Consider the following 17939-nt stretch of genomic DNA (forward strand, 5'->3'; position numbering starts at 1 on the left):
AAAATTTCAATATAGAATTAAATCTATTAGACTTCAACAAGCAAAATGATGTTGAGTTTATCTAGAATCGAACATATTATCCATAGTTGAGCTAAGACAATCACATCTCTATCTATCTTCTAATTAATGGTAGAATTAGCTCATTGTTTCGAACAACTTTGGATTAATAAAATGTTACAAGTTGTTATTGGCAATAAAAAATTAAAAAAGTTACAATACCCTATTTTTTAAACTACATTTTCCTTTACTAATTATTCACCAAAAAGATAGTAAATGCTTTTGATCACGTATTAATATTGATTCTTCATCCTAATAGTCTTAGCTTTATTGCCTCAGAAATTCAGCAGGCAAAAGGAGGGAGAGAAGTCATCAACACAAACTCTCTCTCCGTTTCCTTTATATATCACTTTCTTCACCTTCTCAAATTTTGGAAGAGACACTCCCAAATAAACTGAACCCTTCGTATTTGCGCCTCAAAATTCATAACACAACTTTTTTTAGGGGGAAAAAGCGATTATCGCAGAATCTGAGGTAGCACCGTGCTTCTAATTTCCAACCCTAAGCAATAATCTCACCTTCCAATCGATCTTCAACATCTTTTTACTTTCATTTTGTTTTGCGTTTTTTTCACCGAGTTTGTTTTTCGATTGTCAATTTCTTACTGATTACTAGTTTGTTGAATTGGTTCGGTTCTACTTCACTGTATCAATGTTTAACTTCGAGTTTTTCGTTTAGCGTTTTTGGGGGGTTTTGGCTAGATTATTTTCACGATGAATTTTAGATGATTCTAATGTCTCGATCTATGTTTAGGGTTTATTTTTTGCGTTTATTGGTTAATTAGTTTAAATAGAGGGAATCTTTTAATATAATTCCAAATCAAGTTAATTCTTAGGTGAGTTTGTTGGATTCACTGTGTTAGTTTTTTGAGGCTGGAATATGCTTCTGATCATGTTCATGAATCATGCTAATAACTTTGCATGTTAGCTGTGTGGATTTTTCGGGTTATTCTTTTGAAGTTTGTTTTGCATGTTTTACTTGTGGTGGACTGAAACTCGGTTTTTGTATTTGTGAGTTTAGGGTTTTATAAGAGCTTCGGGTTTGACAATGAAGAAGATTTCGAAGAGCAGCTGCAAATCTGCATCACACCGGCTTTTTAAGGACAAGGCAAAGAACCGTGTTGATGACCTGCAGCTGACATTCATGGATTTGCAGTTTGCTAGGAAGGAGAGCCGTACTATTGATGCTGCTGTTCTTGAGGAACAAGTGCATCAGATGCTTCGTGAGTGGAAGGCCGAGCTCAATGAGCCTTCTCCTGCTTCTTCTTTGCAGCAAGTAAGATCATACTATTTGTGTGCTATTCTTATTAGCTTCAATGCAATTGCAAATAGTGGGCTTTGTTTGAGATAATTGTCATGTCTTGAGTGCTTGTTGAGTTGTTTCTAACCGACAATTTGCTAATTGTGAAATTGAATGGCAATATTAGTGTTAAAGCTGTGATTGTGAACTGTGGTTTTGTGGGTGAATTTAGGGTGGAAGTCTTGGGTCATTCTCCACCGATATCTGTCGGCTTTTGCAGCTCTGTGAGGAAGAAGATGATGCCTCTAGTCCATTGGCTGCACCTAAGCCTGAACCTAATGACCAGACTCTTCAGGCTGGGGATAAAGTCATTTTTCAAGCGGTGAGTGAGTTTTGTATTCCCTTTCGAAAATAAATAATCTATTTTGCACTTCATATTTTTGCAGGCCCTGTGACATTAGCTGCTTAAGTTCTCTCTCACTCATGTTTCTCTACTTTTACTTTATTAGGTGCATTACTTTGACTTTTTATATACATCAGTCTCATAGATGCTTCTGTAATAGTTAATATCATGTAATGTAAACTAAAAAGATTTTAATTTGTCTCTTTTGCTCCTGACAACGGTGCTATGATGTTTTTTATTTTAATTTGTTTTCACTGAACATTTAGTGTGGTCGTTTTAAAGTCTGAACTTTCAGTGTGACAAACAAGGTCCATATTTCTGTTATATTTGGACTGAAAATGTACGTATGTTTAGTTTAAAGTCAATTGCTCCTTTCTTGAAATTTGAATAGTATCTATCATCTATTATTTATATAGAAGCCAAAAAGCACAATGTGCATACCTTGGTAGCAATCCCACTGCTTTATTTGTTTTTCTTCACAATCTCATTCATTTTTATATCTTTCTGTGGGTTGGAGGGTAGATGGGAAGGGGTTTAAGAGAGGCGGGTGGTAAATTGAGTGGACAGTTAGCTGCCCGACATCTTGGCTGCCTCATAGTAGAGTTAACGGTACTTTATGGCATGACGGTGCACACACAGATTTATTTCAACTATCCTTAACAATATAATTGAATCATTTGGATTGCAATTTTATTCATGCATCTAAATGCAAGTCTTCACTCAATCGATATGGTTTGTATAAATTAATAGTTTGTCACTGGTAGTGCATGTTGAATCACTTAGGTCATGTAAGGATCACATGACTCTCAATTTTTATGTAATTCTGGTTTAAGATCTCAGATGGATAGTGAGATAATCATCCACTGTGTGGCAATGAAACAAGGTAGATGTGGTTGGATGTGGCCAGATTTTTATCGGTGGAGAGCTTTATGAAGAAGGTAGTCCAAAGAAATCGATTTTTTTTCCATCACTTGCTGCCTAAATGGGTAGGTGTAGGCATGTAGCAAACCCACCATCAAGGCATGTATGTCCATACTTTGAGTTTAATGCTTAATGTAACATATTTTTTTGGATTTCTTTAATGCAGCTTTTTACTAAAAGTCGATTGTTGGTTATTTTATCTTGTGAATCAATCTTGGGCATCAGGGATGTTGACTCTAATGGGGCTGCATAAAACAGTTATTAAGTATTAAGCCTTATTTGAAAGCAACTTGATTCTTTAAAAGTTAGCTGTTTTTATCCATACCTATTAATGGCATTGTCTGTCCTAAGTTTATTTAATGGTTATTTTCTATTGCAATGGGCGTTAGGCTAGTTAAAATGATCTATTTTTTTTCCCCTTTTAAGTGATTGAAAAGAAGAGAGAGGTTCTGGCGGTTTGGTTTGTTTATTCCTTAGAGTTTATGCTTCTTTGCTTTTAAATATTTTTGTTTTTCTTCAGATAGCGGAAATTTCCTCTTGCACATTGTACATTTATCTATATTTCAATCCTGAGCTTGTTTCATCGTTGAATCTCACCTGTAGTTGTAATTAGTTTCCTGGCTTAACTGTAAAACAGGGCCAGCAGCAACATGATTTTCCGTTGGTTGATGAGCGCAAGCAGTCAACCTCAGGAGTTCAAACAGTGGCAACTAACAACCAGGACGGGCCTGCTCTAGAATATCAGCAGTTTGATTTACATCAAGACTTTGATCACAGCTTATATACTGGTTTCAATGGTACAGGTTATTCTGAGGAGGAGTCTATTCCTCATATATCTAGCTATCTACCAAGTACATGCCCTCCTCCTTCTGCTTTCTTGGGCCCCAAATGTGCACTTTGGGACTGTCCAAGGCCTGCACAAGGGTTAGACTGGTGTCAAGATTATTGCAGTAGCTTTCATGCTGCTCTAGCTTTGAATGAAGGGCCACCAGGCATGGCCCCAGTTCTTCGACCTGGGGGCATTGGTTTAAAGGATAATTTACTCTTTTCTGCTCTTAGTGCAAAGGCACAAGGAAAAGATGTTGGCATCCCAGAGTGTGAGGGAGCAGCAACTGCTAAGTCTCCATGGAATGCACCTGGTAATTAAATCTTCCTTTGTTGGTTTTCATTTTGCACAATTGATCTGCTACAGGTGTTGACAAGATTGTTCTTTTATTTGAATGCAGAGCTCTTTGATCTTTCTGTTCTTGAGGGTGAGACTATTAGGGAATGGCTTTTCTTCGATAAGCCTAGAAGAGCATTTGAAAGTGGAAACAGAAAGCAGAGGTCATTGCCAGATTACAGTGGGCGTGGTTGGCATGAATCTAGAAAGCAAGTTATCAATGAATTTGGAGGTCTGAAGAGATCCTATTATATGGATCCACAACCACTGAACCATTTCGAATGGCACCTTTACGAATATGAGATTAGCAAGTGTGATGTATGTGCCTTATACCGGTTAGAACTAAAGCTTGTTGATGGGAAGAAGAACTCCAAGGCAAAAGTAGCAAATGATTCAGTTGCTGATTTGCAGAAACAGATGGTAAAGCTCTCTGCTGAGTTTCCACCTGATAACAAAAGGCCGGCTAAAGGCAGAGCCAAGATTAATGCTAAAGTTGGCATGGGTGCTGTCTATCCAGCATCACACAGAGTGACCCCTCTAAATGGAACATACGAATACGGGTTAGCTGCACCATATGACTATCTTGCTGAGAACATGGGCGATTATTATGGGACATGATCTGATCCCCATTGGAGTGAAGTACAACATGCTGCATTCAACATGCTTATACATTATTCAATGCTGTTTCTTTTTTATTTTGGCCAACCTTTTTCTGAGTTTCTTTTTCTCCCTTCCCCTAGTAACAAGAATCCAAGGCCATTTTTGTTTGCCTTGTCAAGATATTGTGAATAGCTCATTCTCACTGGAGTGCGGCATTGAAGCTGCTGGATGCTAGGTTCTAACCTAAAACTTACAGCAATTGCTGTATGCCATTTATGATTTGCAACTTGTTTGATGCTAGAATCTATTTAGCATCATTGGAATTGCCCTGCCGTTTAAGCGCTATTGCTGTGATTCATCTCTGACTATATTCTCCAAATTATGATCTCAATTTAAGTCATTTGCACTATTTTATGGTAGTAGCTGCAGGACAAACCTTTAAAGGTACATAGTATTAGCCATGTAATAAAAATGTTTCAGTCTCATTGAGTAATTTTTGTATGATTCAAGGAAATCTTTGAAAGCCATCAGTGATATGAGCTACCTATCTTGTGTTTGATGAATTCCTTGTGTGGTTAAAGTTATCTTATCTGCTGTTGCTTGTGAAATCATATGTAACCATCATAAAGTATTGACCAAAATACAGAAACATCATTTAGAATTTCAAAATGTACTTAGGCCCCTACATAGTGGGAATTGACGAAGAGTGTTTTGGGTCTCTTAATTTTGTCATCTTGGCCAAGTTAAAAAAAAAAACTGAGTCAAAGTCAACTCAGGTCTTGTTCATATGTGTCATTCAAAAATCTTCTACGGTAAATCAGAAGTCATATCACCTCTTGCTCCAAGAACATATGCTTTCACATGGATGTCAGCAACCCTCTCCATTTCTTAAATGGATATTTCTAGGGGATTGTTTCTCCGTGGTGAAGTCAAAGGAAATCCAAAAAATGTCTCTGAGAATTAAGAAATGTATTTTTGGATGCAAGACAATTCTTAAGTGAGATTCACTCTATTTTTATCTCAAAATTTAGTTTGAAAATGTAGCTATTTAATTCGGAAATGTAGCTATAGACCCACCCTATCAAGGATTTCTGGAATGTATATCTCCAGTTTTGTGAAACTGGAATTTGAAAAATACCACATTTGCATGTCAGTTATAATTTTAGAAGTGTATTTCTAGAACTATCACCTTTGCATGTCAGTTATAATTTTAGAAGTGTATTTCTAGAACTATCACCTTGCATGTCAGTCATAATTTCAAAGTTATATTTCTAGACTATCAAGAATTTTTTTAATAAAATAGCACATGCATGTTCTTCCTCATCATTTTTATCTCAAAACCCTTTAAAAAATATATTTTCATTCTCAATTAATTTTTGCACTCTAAAACTTTATTTTTGTGTTTTCACATGAAAAAAACAAAAGAAGTCGTAATTTAGGGTAAAATTTATGCATTTCATTCCTCACTACTCTCATTAGTCTGATTTTTGAGTTAAAAAAGTATACGTTGAATCTGAAAATACACTTCCCAATTATAGGTGAGTTTATACGGAAGTGTATTTTCAGAATAATTTAGAGTATAATTTAGACCGTTTTTAAAAATATTTTATGTTATTATTTGTCTTAGATATGGTGCACCATGATGTTTTCCTCAAATCTACTGTGTCAACGGATGCCAAACGTGTTGATGTCAAAGAGGTACATGTTGGCAAACTAATTTACAAATGAACAAGAGTTTGACGTTCGTGATCATATGCTCCAAAGAACCGTGTGAAGGCATCCAAATTGGGGTTTGGTTTTGTAATCGGAAGGTCCGATAATGGTTCAGATACAATACTTGCGTTTGTGACACTAAAATGCGAAAGAAATGACAAGTACACAACTCCCATACGAAAGTTGAAACGAGATAACACCGGTTCGAGAAAATGTGAGTGTCCTTTAAAGTTGCGTTGTAATGTTTTGGAAAATAATAAATGGAGATTTAATGTGATTTGTGGTTTACATAACCACGACATGTCTCACAAGTTAATCGGTCATCCCATTGCATGTCGCCTTATGTCTGAGAGAAGAAAATTATTTCTAACATGACATTGAACATGGTGTAACCCAAAAATATATTTGCAACTTTGAAACGTAAAAGACCCGAAAATATCTCAAATAAGAGGCAAACATACAATATTCGTGTCCTTAATAACAATGCGATAAGGGGGGATATAACTGAAATGCAACAACGATTGAAACTTCTGAATGATAACGATTATGTATCTAGGTACCCAGTGTGCTAGGATGGAGAAATTGTTTGAGATATATTTTGGACTCATCCTGATTCCATAAAGTTGTTCAACACATTTTTCACTGTACGCATCATTAATTCAATGTATAAGATCAACAAGTACGTACTTTAACTATTGGAAGTTATTGGTGTTACTGCTGTCGAAAAGACTTATTCTGTTGGGTTTGTATTTTTGGAAAGCGAAAAAAGAGGACAGCGTTACTTGGGCTTTAGAAGTGTGTCAGACAATGTTGAAGGACAAAGAAAACACGCTAAAGATCATTGGTACCGATCGCAATGCCGCATTAATTAATTCGGTTGCAAAAGTTTTTTCTACATCATATGCATTATTTTGTAGGTATCACATCATAAAGAATGTGAGAAGTCGACTTAAATTCACAGTAGGGACAAAAAAATAAAGGGTGAAGACAGAAAAATGGTCAAAGCTAACATGATCCTAGAAAGAATAATGAATGCATGGAATGCTATAATAAATTCTTCTACGTAAGAATTATATGCCGACTTTGTTATACTTTTTAAAAAGTTGTGTGAGAAATATACAGATTTTTTAAAATATGTTGAAAGTACAATAATGGACCAAATGAAGGAGAAAATTGTTTGTGCTTGGATCGATCATGTTAGACATTTAGGAAATACAATAACTAACCGAGTTGAATATGTCCATGCTACACTAAATAATTGGTTGGTAAATAGTAAATGTGATTTGTGTAGAGATTGAGACTCTATAAATCAAATGATCTAAAATCAATATAATGAGATACATACATCATTTTGTCGTAGTATTACCGTGTTGGAATACAGATTTAGAGATAACCATCTTTTTTCACAGTTGGTCGACAATATATCTTGAGGATGATTGAATTTTATTTTTCACGAGGTCCAACGAGTTGAAAAAGTAGATTCCAATAGCACAAATTATGGTTGAACACTTAGGAAAATTTATGTCCTCTCATGTGTTTGTCTAATTTCAAAGAAGATAAAACTTGATAGCCCAATACAATGGATGGAGTTTGAACTCAATGGAAAAAGCTCAAGTTTGATGATGATGGTGTGATGAAGGATGGTAAATCAAATATCTCTAGCTTGACCCAATGAGAAGTGATACAAGAGAGATTTTGAGAGTCGGTGACAATATGAAACCCCGCATCAAAGAGAAAATGAGGAAGATTTCTTATCTAGAAACTACAAATTTGAAATCACCGTCATAACCGGTAAAAACAAAAGGTGCTTCTAAGAAGGTCAAACAAACACAAAGTGACAATTCAACGACGCAGTCTCCTTCCTATTTTGAACTTGTTGACAAACTTTTTTCGAATTCTCCAACTTATGAATCTCCTACAAGTGTTTCAAAAGCAGCTCGCATTAGCAAACCATCTCCTTCACCACCTTTACCTAAAATGTTATGAATCTAAGAGATTCTGATTTTTATGCACAAACACATTCAACTGATTGTCAATGTTGACGGTGACAGTAACTATGGTTATTAAGTTGTTTCTGCTTTCTTTAGTAGAGGAGAGGAGAATCATACATGTGTTCGTCAACAACTTATCAAAGAGTTGAAGGCGCATAAATAATCATACACACGACTATACGTGAAAAAGAACATTTCATTGCAATTCATGAATCTCTTATTCCTTGTATTAGTGGTCTGACACCGGAGGAAAAATGGATGTTTTGATATGAAAATATACGGTTCTCGAAAACATGTTTTCCATTACGAACCACCCCACATTAAAATCTATCTGTCAATATTATGTGTACTGGGTGTCTCTCAAAATCACAACATTTCATTCAAGTTTATTTAAAACCGGGATATTCTATACCACTAACATCACTGTAGTGAACAACTCATTCAACAAGGGAAGCTGGAACTTGGCTAAATAATTTTTTAGGTAGGATGCAATAATTCCCCAAGTTGAGTGAGATTGAAAGAGAATCAAATAAACAAAAGTCAAAGACGAAACCATCCATAGATATAGATTTAGACGGTGACACATGTTTCAATTCATTTTAGTTTTTATTAAATAGTGTATTTATGTGGTTAGACATGTTTTGTATATAATATTGGATTAATATTTATGATAACAAATGTATACATTTTCAAAGATTTCAATATATGTTTCAGTTTTTCAAAATTTTCTCAATTTTTGTTTTCTATAACAGGTTTTGTTTCTAAATCAGGGGTGAATCCGAAAATGCATTTTCTGATTCACCCTAAATGTTAAAAAAAAATATGAACATGGATTTATTCGAAAATGTATTTTTGGATTCACCCTAATTTCACAAAATGAAAGAGGGTGTATCCAGAAATTCATATTTGGAATATCTCCCAAGACACGATTGAGTTTATAAGGTCTATATTGATCTTAAACTTGTATAAACATGAGTCTCTCATCTCATCTTTTTAACAAAATCAAATCACACCAGAATGAGCATATATTGGCATGTTACATTTGTCTACTCCGATAGCGCGAATGCTTCACTTGAATATAAGGTCACAAAGTACACCTCTTATATATATGAAATTCATATTGGAGAATCTCCTATTATACTCATACAATCAAAGAGTTGTGAAACTCGAGTACCGTTCACCCTCGATTGACAACGAAGGAAAGATTCAACTCAACAAGTTTGAGCTGAAGACGAATGAAGATTTAAGGGTTACGTGGAGTACATTTCATTGTTACAAAACAAAAGGTCTGATCTAATTGGATGTGAAGGTTGTGAGATCGACCGAAGATATTCTGAAGATGCTGAAATGTCCTACTTTATAATGAAATAACGACTATCTTTGTAATATTTTGTTTTTTATGTATGTCATAACTAGGACTGAACAATGGGTCGAGTTGGGCGGTTTCGGGCTCAAAAGCCTCACCCAATCGAACCTGCAGTTGAACAATAAAAGTCAATTTCTCCCCATTTCTTAATCGGATTGATCGGGTTAGGTATAGGGGGCCGCATGTTAATACAAGCGATTTAATCGGGTTATTGAGCTGATTTATGTTGAGTCCAATAACACATTTTGAACATATACTTAAATCACTACAACTTAAATTCAACATAAATCAAAATTACCAAGAACTTAAATCAAACATAAATCCAATGGCCTATCATTCAATGGTCTTTCAATGGCCTCAAACATAAATCCAAATGACTACAACATAAATTCAGCATCAACATAAATTGAAATTACAACCTAAATAGTAATAGAATTATCAACTACTAGGTATGCTTATGCGTTGTAGTTTCTTAAACCAAGAAAAGCATCAAGTATTGGTAAAAGCTGGGATTTGACTTCTTTCCCACTCGAATGCCGAACAACATTTTTATTGGAAACCTGTGAGAAATTTTGATAGGCCAACTATGTCAGGAAAACAACAGTAGTTAAGGATGGAAGTATTTTATCCTTCAAAATGCAATATATAAATAGTATTAGTACGAATCAATGGTCACGGTGAAAAAGTGCAGCCAATAGCTCAATCTCAGTATCAAGTCATCAGAATTTTAATTCTCAAAGTATGTTGTTATGAATGACAATAACCTAATGCATGAAATATATTTAATCAAATTTTACAAGAGATTAAAGAGGTGTCAGACTCCCCTGTATTAAATTTTAATTGTTTTTTAATCAAAAATAAATTAAATTTTAAATTTTTTTTATCAAAAATAAATTATCAATTTATCACATTATGAATATTGAACATATGCATTTTCTTTGGCATTCAAAAAGAAAAGAAACAGAAATGAAATATATACTACAAATTGAATTATATGATGTACACTCATTGCATACACTTGGTGAAAAACACTATGCAAACTCACACTTTGAGAGGTGGAAACAATAATAACTTTAGAAAATATATAAAAGCTCTAATAATTTCCCAATCATCACTACTAGTAGGACTACCTTTTCCAAAGAACTCCTTATAGCATACTCTTCATCCCCAAGTTATCAAAAGCAACTTGAAACTTCTCTTCAGCCTCAAGCATCAAATATGTTGTGTTCCAACTATTTGAAACATCGAGACATACTAGTTTTTTTACAAGTTTTTCCAGCAAATTCAATGCATTCTTTAAACTTGGCTTCCCTATGAGGTGAGGACTTGACAAATCTAACAACATCCCTAAAACTAGTAATAGAAAAATGCTTATCTTTCAAACTCTCATTTACCACCAAGTTCAATATGTGAGCAACATACCTCATATCAAAACACTTTTCATCCCTCATCATCCCATTCAGAGTTGATATTTTTTTTTTGCAGATATTATACAACTACATCATTTGAAGTTGCATTATCAACCGTTATGGTAGACACATTCCTAATTCCCCAATTCCTTAACACATATTCAATCTTCCTACCTACCGTGTCACACTTGTGGTTTGGAATAATTGTGAAACTTATATTTCTCTTTTGGTAGTTCCATTCGTTATCCATAAAGTGTGTCGTAAGGATCAAGTAGTTTTGGTTTTAGATAGAAGTCCAACAATCAGTAGTAAGTGCTACTCTATTGCAGTCAGACTTAAAGAAGGATTTTAGCTTTTGTTTCTCATCCAAGAGTAGTTGAAAACAATCTCTAACTACTGTACACCTAGATGGGATGATAAATTGGGGTTGTATTACTTTAGAATAGTATTTAAAACTTTAACCTTCAACTGCAATAAATGATTTCTCATATAGAACCACACAAATTGACAAAGCTTTTCTACAAGTTTGCTTGTCAAATTTGGAGCTAACATGAACCAAACTAGATCCTTCTACATATGGGTATGTGAGAATAGTTTGGGTGGGACCAATGGTTCTAGGCTTATTTGCACATTTTAAAATGTGATGGTCCATGTTGGTGGTTCCATAAGTCCTAAGGTCACATAAGTAATTTTTGTGGCAGTGTTTATAAGCTGCAGTTAGTGTATCAACTAAATCATTAGGTAATCTAATAAAATCTTTCCAACAATTCAGGTCCAACAACTTCAATTGTTGCTCCTGAACCAACTTCATTCACGACAAATTAAGTAGGTAGATTTTGATTAGGCTAACCCATTGCTGAAAAATGAAAGAGCCATAATTAACAACTACAAAACCAATCACACACACTATGCCTATTATAGGGTAGAAACAACAACAACATATCTGTGAAGACATGACTTCTCAAATGTTTTGATGACGACAAACTTCTCTACAAGTCTAAGATTGATTAACAAAAAGGATTGATCAAGATTCAAGCTCATGAAGGAAGTTTTCAACTAAATGATCAAGTCTCGATGAAACTCATGAAGATTCGTATTTCAAATGAATAAGTATAACACTTGACCTCTAGATGATTATACAAGTGTTCAAAACATGTCTCATTCATGCGATAATCATTGGAAGTAATTTTATGCATCAAAGAAATCATAACACTTCATTTTTTAAGCTATTTTTTCAAATCTGGGATGCAGTAATCGATTATCCATTTTAAGGTAATCGATTACTCTGTGAAAAATTCAAATATTTTTGCACGTTGGAGGCAAGTAACCGATTACCCATATTAAGGTAATCGATTACCACTGAACCAGAGGCAAAAATTAGTGCATCTCTTCATGGAAACTTTTCTATTTTCTTTACCATGAACCATTGCATCCTTTGGGTAATTGCATCCATTTGAGGAGGTGTTTAGACAATACATATACATCATTTTTTTAGATTTCAAATCTGCCTCCTTGCAAAAATTTCAAATCAATTACTCACATTCTTTCAAACTTTTTTCAAGTGTTCTTCCAAATTTTCTTAAGAGTGAAACCTTGCATAAACTTTCTTTTTAAGCATCATAGTTTCATTCCATACAAAGAACACTTGTATAATTATTGTGAGAATTAAGTGTTACAAAGGAGAAGATCAATTGATAAATTGATATACTTCAAATTTTCAACTATTTCATCTTCTACAAAAATTCAGAATTGTATCTCTTGATTACAACTTATTTTTAGGATTGTTAAGAATAAGTTTGTAAGGTTTTATCCTTGCTATCCGGTGTGTGGATGCAAGAGGTCCTTTTGTGAGAATTTGAGTCTCGATTGGACTTTAAACATTGTAAATCCAAGAGGATTGTTCTTGGTGTGTTAGAATTAGATAGAAAGGCCTTAAGGTGTCTTGTCTAGGAATCTAACATTATAGTGAATTCTCTTTCGTGTTGAAAGGGGAGTGGAGTACTCTCGGTCTATGAGGGGAACCACTATACATCATGGTGTTCTTTACTTTCCGCACTTTACCGTTTTTCATTACATAAGCATCTCAAGAAAGTAAAAATCAATAAACCGTAAAAAAATCCAGAAAATCGTCTAAGTGCCTCATTCACCCCCTCTCTAAGGCACTCCTTAAACTTACAATTGGCATCAGAGCAGGTTATAGGTAACCTGTTCCTAAAAGATCCGCATGGTTTCCGCAAGCACGAATCCGGTTTTCAAAGACGGTGGAAGTAGTAACAAACCACCACTTTTCTCTGGAGAATATTTTGATTTTTGGAAGATCCGCATGAAGGCACACCTAGAAGCCCAAGGAGAAGGCATATGGGAAGCCGTTGAAGATGGTCCGCATAATCCTATGAGTGTGGTCAATGGCATTGGTACTCCAAAGATAAAGAGTTCGTATGATGAAAATGATAAGAAAATAATCTTAAATGAAAAGAAAGCAATAAACATTCTTCAAAGTGCTTTAAGCATGGACGAGTTCTTCCGCATATCTCAATGCAAATCGGCGAAACAAATATGGGACACCTTAGTGGAGACACATGAAGGAACCGCCGTAGTAAAGAGATCAAGGTTGAATACATTAAGTCAAAAATATGAGATGTTTAGAATGCTGCCCGGAGAATCCATCGTGGCGCTACAAAAGAGATTTGTTCACTTGACTAACCACTTGATTGCTCTCGGAAAAACATTTATAAATGACGATCTCAATCTTAAAGTACTAAGATCATTGACTCGAGAATGGCAACCGAAGGTGACGGCTATCTCCGAAAAGAAAAGTCTTTCAACAATGACGTCCGCATCACTCTTTGGCAAACTTCAAGAACATGAGTTAGGACTTGGTAGGCTTGAGAAACATGAAAGTCAAGAAAAGAAATCTAAAGGAATTGCCTTGAAGGTAGACTCAAAAGAAGATAAAGATGATGACGCATTGGAGGAAGATGAAAATTTCATGCTCCTTGTTAAAAGGCTTGGTAAGTTCTTTAACAAAAATGATAAATCCTTTAACGCTAAAAAGAATAGACATTTCAGGAAAAAGGAGACCACCACATCTATGCAAGATATAACATGATACGAATATGGAAAGCAAGGTCACATAAAGCCGGAATGTCCTAAACTTTCAAAGAAAGGCGGATTTAAGAGCAAGAAGGATTTCAAGAACAAAAAGGCATATGTTTCATGGGAGGACAATGAAATTAGTTCTTCATCCGGATCGGATAGCGAGGAATGTGCAAACTTGGCGCTAATGGCTTCTCATCATTCCGATGATGAAGAAGAGGTTAGTAATGATTTTTCTCTTTTTGATGATGATGCACAAGGTGTAATTAATGAATTGTTAAATGAATGCAAAATTATTTATAAAACTATATCATCTCAAAAGAAACAAATTTCTTCCTTGGAAGAAAAGATTGAAATTTTTGAAAAAGATTTTGAAAATGAAAAACAAAAGATGATTAGTGAAAAGAAGAATTTTGTATGTCTAAAGTGTGAGTCTCTCTCTTTCCATATTGTCCAAGTTAAAAGAGTCCTTGAAAGGTATGAAAAAGAACAAATTGGTTTGGAAGGGGTTCTTAGCCAACAAAGGTACTCAAATGACAAAAGTGGACTTGGTTACTCCAAATTTTCTAAACCAAGTTCAAATAAAACTATCTTTGTTAGGCCTAAGGATCAATCTCCAAAAGAAAGAGTCAACACACCAAAAGTTGTGCATCAACGTCCTAAAAAGAAAAGGTTTACAAAGAAAAAGTCTTATGTTCCTAGATACAAAAGCAATTTTGAACCAACTTATTTTTATTGTGGTATTATTGGCCATACACCTAATGCTTGCTATGTTAGAAACTTTAGTGTAGCAAAGGGCATTATGTATGGGTTGAGAAAGGTACTAATTATGAAGGACCCAAAGCAATTTAGGTACCTAACAAAACTTAATTTTGTTTTGTAGGTATGCTTAAAGGCCACATCAAATCTTTGGTATTTGGATAGTGGGTGCTCCAAGCATATGACTGGTGATGTGCACAAATTTTCAGATCTAATGCTTAAGGCCAAGGGTTATGTTACTTATGGAGATAACAACAAAGGAATAATTCTTGGCATAGGCAAAGTAGGTGCACCAAATTTCATATCCATCGAAGATGTGCTATATGTCGAAGGACTAAAGCACAACCTCTTAAGCATAAGCCAACTTTGTGACAAAGGATTCAAAATAAGGTTCACAAAAGATGAATGTTTAATTGAAGACGAAGTCACACAAGAGGTAATGCTTATTGGTAAGAGAATTAATAATATTTTCATGATTTCCCTTGATGATGTTTCTTTGAAGGTTAAATGTCTTGTGGCAAATAACAACGACTCATGGTTATGGCATAAGAGATTTGCTCACATTCACATGAAGCACTTGAATAAGTTAGTAAAACATGACCTTGTCATTGGATTGCCAAAGATAAAATTCATCAAAGATAGACTCTATGATGCTTGTCAAAAGGGGAAGCAAACCAAATAAACTTTCACATCCAAGAATGTGGTGTCCACTTCTAGGCCACTACAATTGTTACATATGGACTTATTTGGTCCATCAAGAACAAGAAGATTCAGAGGTAACTTATATGCTTTAGTTATTGTTGATGATTATTCTAGATATACTTGGACATTCTTTTAGTGCAGAAAAGTGATGCATTCAAAGCGTTCAAGAAGTATGCAAAGCAAATTCAAAATGAGTAATCATTAACAATTGCCTCCATAAGAAGCGATCATGGTGGAGAATTCCAGAATACTTCTTTTGAAGACTTTTGTGAAGATCAAGGAATATTTCACAACTTCTCGGCTCCAAGGACTCCTCAACAAAATGGAGTAGTTGAAAGAAAGAATAGGTCATTGGTGGAACTTGCAAGAACAATGCTTAGCGACTCAAATCTTCCTAAGTATTTTTGGGCGGATGCGGTTAGCACGACATGTTTTGTAAGTAATAGAGTTAACATAAGACCTATCCTAAAGAAGACTCCATATGAACTCTTCAAAGTAAGGAAACCCAACATTGCTTTCTTTCATATCTTTGGATGCAAGTGCTTCGTCCTTAACAATGACAAAGACAACCTTGGTAAGTTCAACGAAAAATCGGATGAAGGTATTTTTCTTGGTTATTCTCTTACAAGTAAAGCATATAGAATTTATAATAAAAGAACTTTAAATATAGAAGAATTCATGCATGTTAAGTTTGACGAATCTAACCCCTCGAAAGAGGAAATTGTTGTTTGTGATGATGATGATGATTTTGTAGTAATTCCTAAAGAAGATACTTCAAACAAGAATCAAGAAGAACCGATTCAATAAGAGTCAAATGAAAATGATCTACCTAAGGAATGGAGGACTCATAAAGATCATCCTATTGACAAAGTAATTGGTGACATTAGTCAAGGTGTTGCTACAAGATTGAATCTCAAGGATGCATGCTTAAACATGGCGTTCGTTTCGTAAATAGAACCCTCTAAAATTGATGAAGCTCTAGGAGATGATAAATGGATTGTTGCTATGCAAGAAGAATTAAACCAATTCGAGAGAAATCAACTTTGGGAACTTGTTTCTAGACCAAGTGGTAAGCACATCATTGGAACAAGATGGGTGTTTAAGAACAAACTTGATGAGAATGGAATAATTGTTCGAAACAAAGCAAGATTGGTCGCTCAAGGGTATAATCAAGAAGAAGGAATCGACTTTGAAGAAACTTTCTCTCCGGTTGCAAGGTTAGAAGCTATTCGTTTATTACTTGCTTACGCATGTTCAATGAATTTTCAGTTATTTCAAATGGACGTCAAAAGCGCCTTCTTGAACGGCTACATCAACGAAGAAGTCTATGTCAAACAACCCCTGGGCTTTGAAGACTTCACGCATCCTTCACATGTATACAAATTGAAGAAAGCACTCTATGGATTAAAACAAGCACCAAGGGCATGGTATGATCGTCTAAGTAATTTTCTATGTGAAAAAGGTTTTGAAAAAGGCAAAGTAGACAAGACTTTATTTATCAAGAAGATAAAAGGGAACACCTTACTTGTTCAAGTCTACGTAGACGACATAATCTCCGGTTCAACCAACAAAGAACTATGTGAAGAGTTTGTGTTGATAATGCAAGGTGAAATGTCTATGATGGGAAAGATGAACTACTTCCTTGGATTGCAAATCAAGCAACTAAAAGACGGAATTTTTATCAACCAATCAAAGTATTGCAAAGAGTTGCTAAAGAGATTTGAAATAAATGGTTGTAAAGCAATGTCAACACCAATGAGCTCCGGAACCTATGTTGATCAAGACGAATCGGGTGTGTCAATTGATATTACGAAGTATCGAGGTATGATTGATTCTTTATTATATTTGACGGCAAGCCATCCGGACATAATGTTTAGCGTGTGTTTATGTGCTCGCTTCCAAGCAAATCCAAATGAGTCACATCTCACGGTAGTCAAAATAATCATGAAGTATCTCAAAGGAACAACCAACGTTGGCTTATGGTATCCTAAAGGTAGTGTTTGTAAGTTAATTGGTTATTCTGACTCGGATTATGCAGGTTGTAAAACAGATAGAAAAAGTACTAGTGGAACATGTCACATCCTTGGTAATGCATTAGTCTCATGGTCATGTAAGAAACAAGCGTGTGTTGCTCTTAGTACGGCTGAAGCAGAATACATAGCAGCGGGTAGTTGTTGTGCATAAAATATTAGGCTAAAGCAACAATTAAGTGACTATGGAATCGATCTTGGATGCATACCACTCCGATGCGACAACACAAGTGCGATTAATATTACAAAGAATCCTGTCATGCACTCAAGGACCAAACATATAGACATTCGACACCATTTCCTTTGTGATCATGTGCTTAAAGGCGATGTTGAAGTTACCTTTGTCGATACTCATAATCAACTAGCGAACATTTTCACAAAACCACTCGCAAAAGAACCATTTTATAAGATTCGAAGAGAACTTGGAATTTTGGATGAAGGTGATATATAAATCTTCCATAATTATTCACTATACATTATAATGAGGCCAA

The 17939-nt window shown here is 35.0% G+C and overlaps 1 protein-coding gene across 1 annotated transcript; it reads left to right on the plus strand.

Moving 5' to 3' along the window:
• Positions 1-258: 258 nt before the first annotated feature.
• Positions 259-4945, plus strand: LOC127100598 (transcription factor VOZ1). The gene is made up of 5 exons (XM_051037832.1): positions 259-531; positions 1078-1332; positions 1529-1678; positions 3258-3759; positions 3847-4945. Exons 2-5 carry the CDS (start codon positions 1105-1107, stop codon positions 4398-4400), a joined length of 1434 nt encoding a protein of 477 aa, XP_050893789.1. The 5' UTR covers positions 259-531; positions 1078-1104; the 3' UTR covers positions 4401-4945.
• Positions 4946-17939: the final 12994 nt, after the last annotated feature.

The sequence above is a fragment of the Lathyrus oleraceus genome, chromosome 7 (assembly GCF_024323335.1).
Source record: "Lathyrus oleraceus cultivar Zhongwan6 chromosome 7, CAAS_Psat_ZW6_1.0, whole genome shotgun sequence".
Taxonomy (NCBI): Eukaryota; Viridiplantae; Streptophyta; class Magnoliopsida; order Fabales; family Fabaceae; genus Lathyrus; species Lathyrus oleraceus.

Excerpts from the sequence above, each read along its gene's own strand:
- LOC127100598 (XM_051037832.1), top strand. The coding sequence starts at position 1,105 with ATGAAGAAGATTTCGAAGAGCAGCTGCAAATCTGCATCACACCGGCTT. Across the intron at positions 1,333-1,528 it reads CTGCTTCTTCTTTGCAGCAA|GGTGGAAGTCTTGGGTCATT; the intron begins GTAAGATCATAC and ends GGGTGAATTTAG. Across the intron at positions 1,679-3,257 it reads ATAAAGTCATTTTTCAAGCG|GGCCAGCAGCAACATGATTT; the intron begins GTGAGTGAGTTT and ends ACTGTAAAACAG.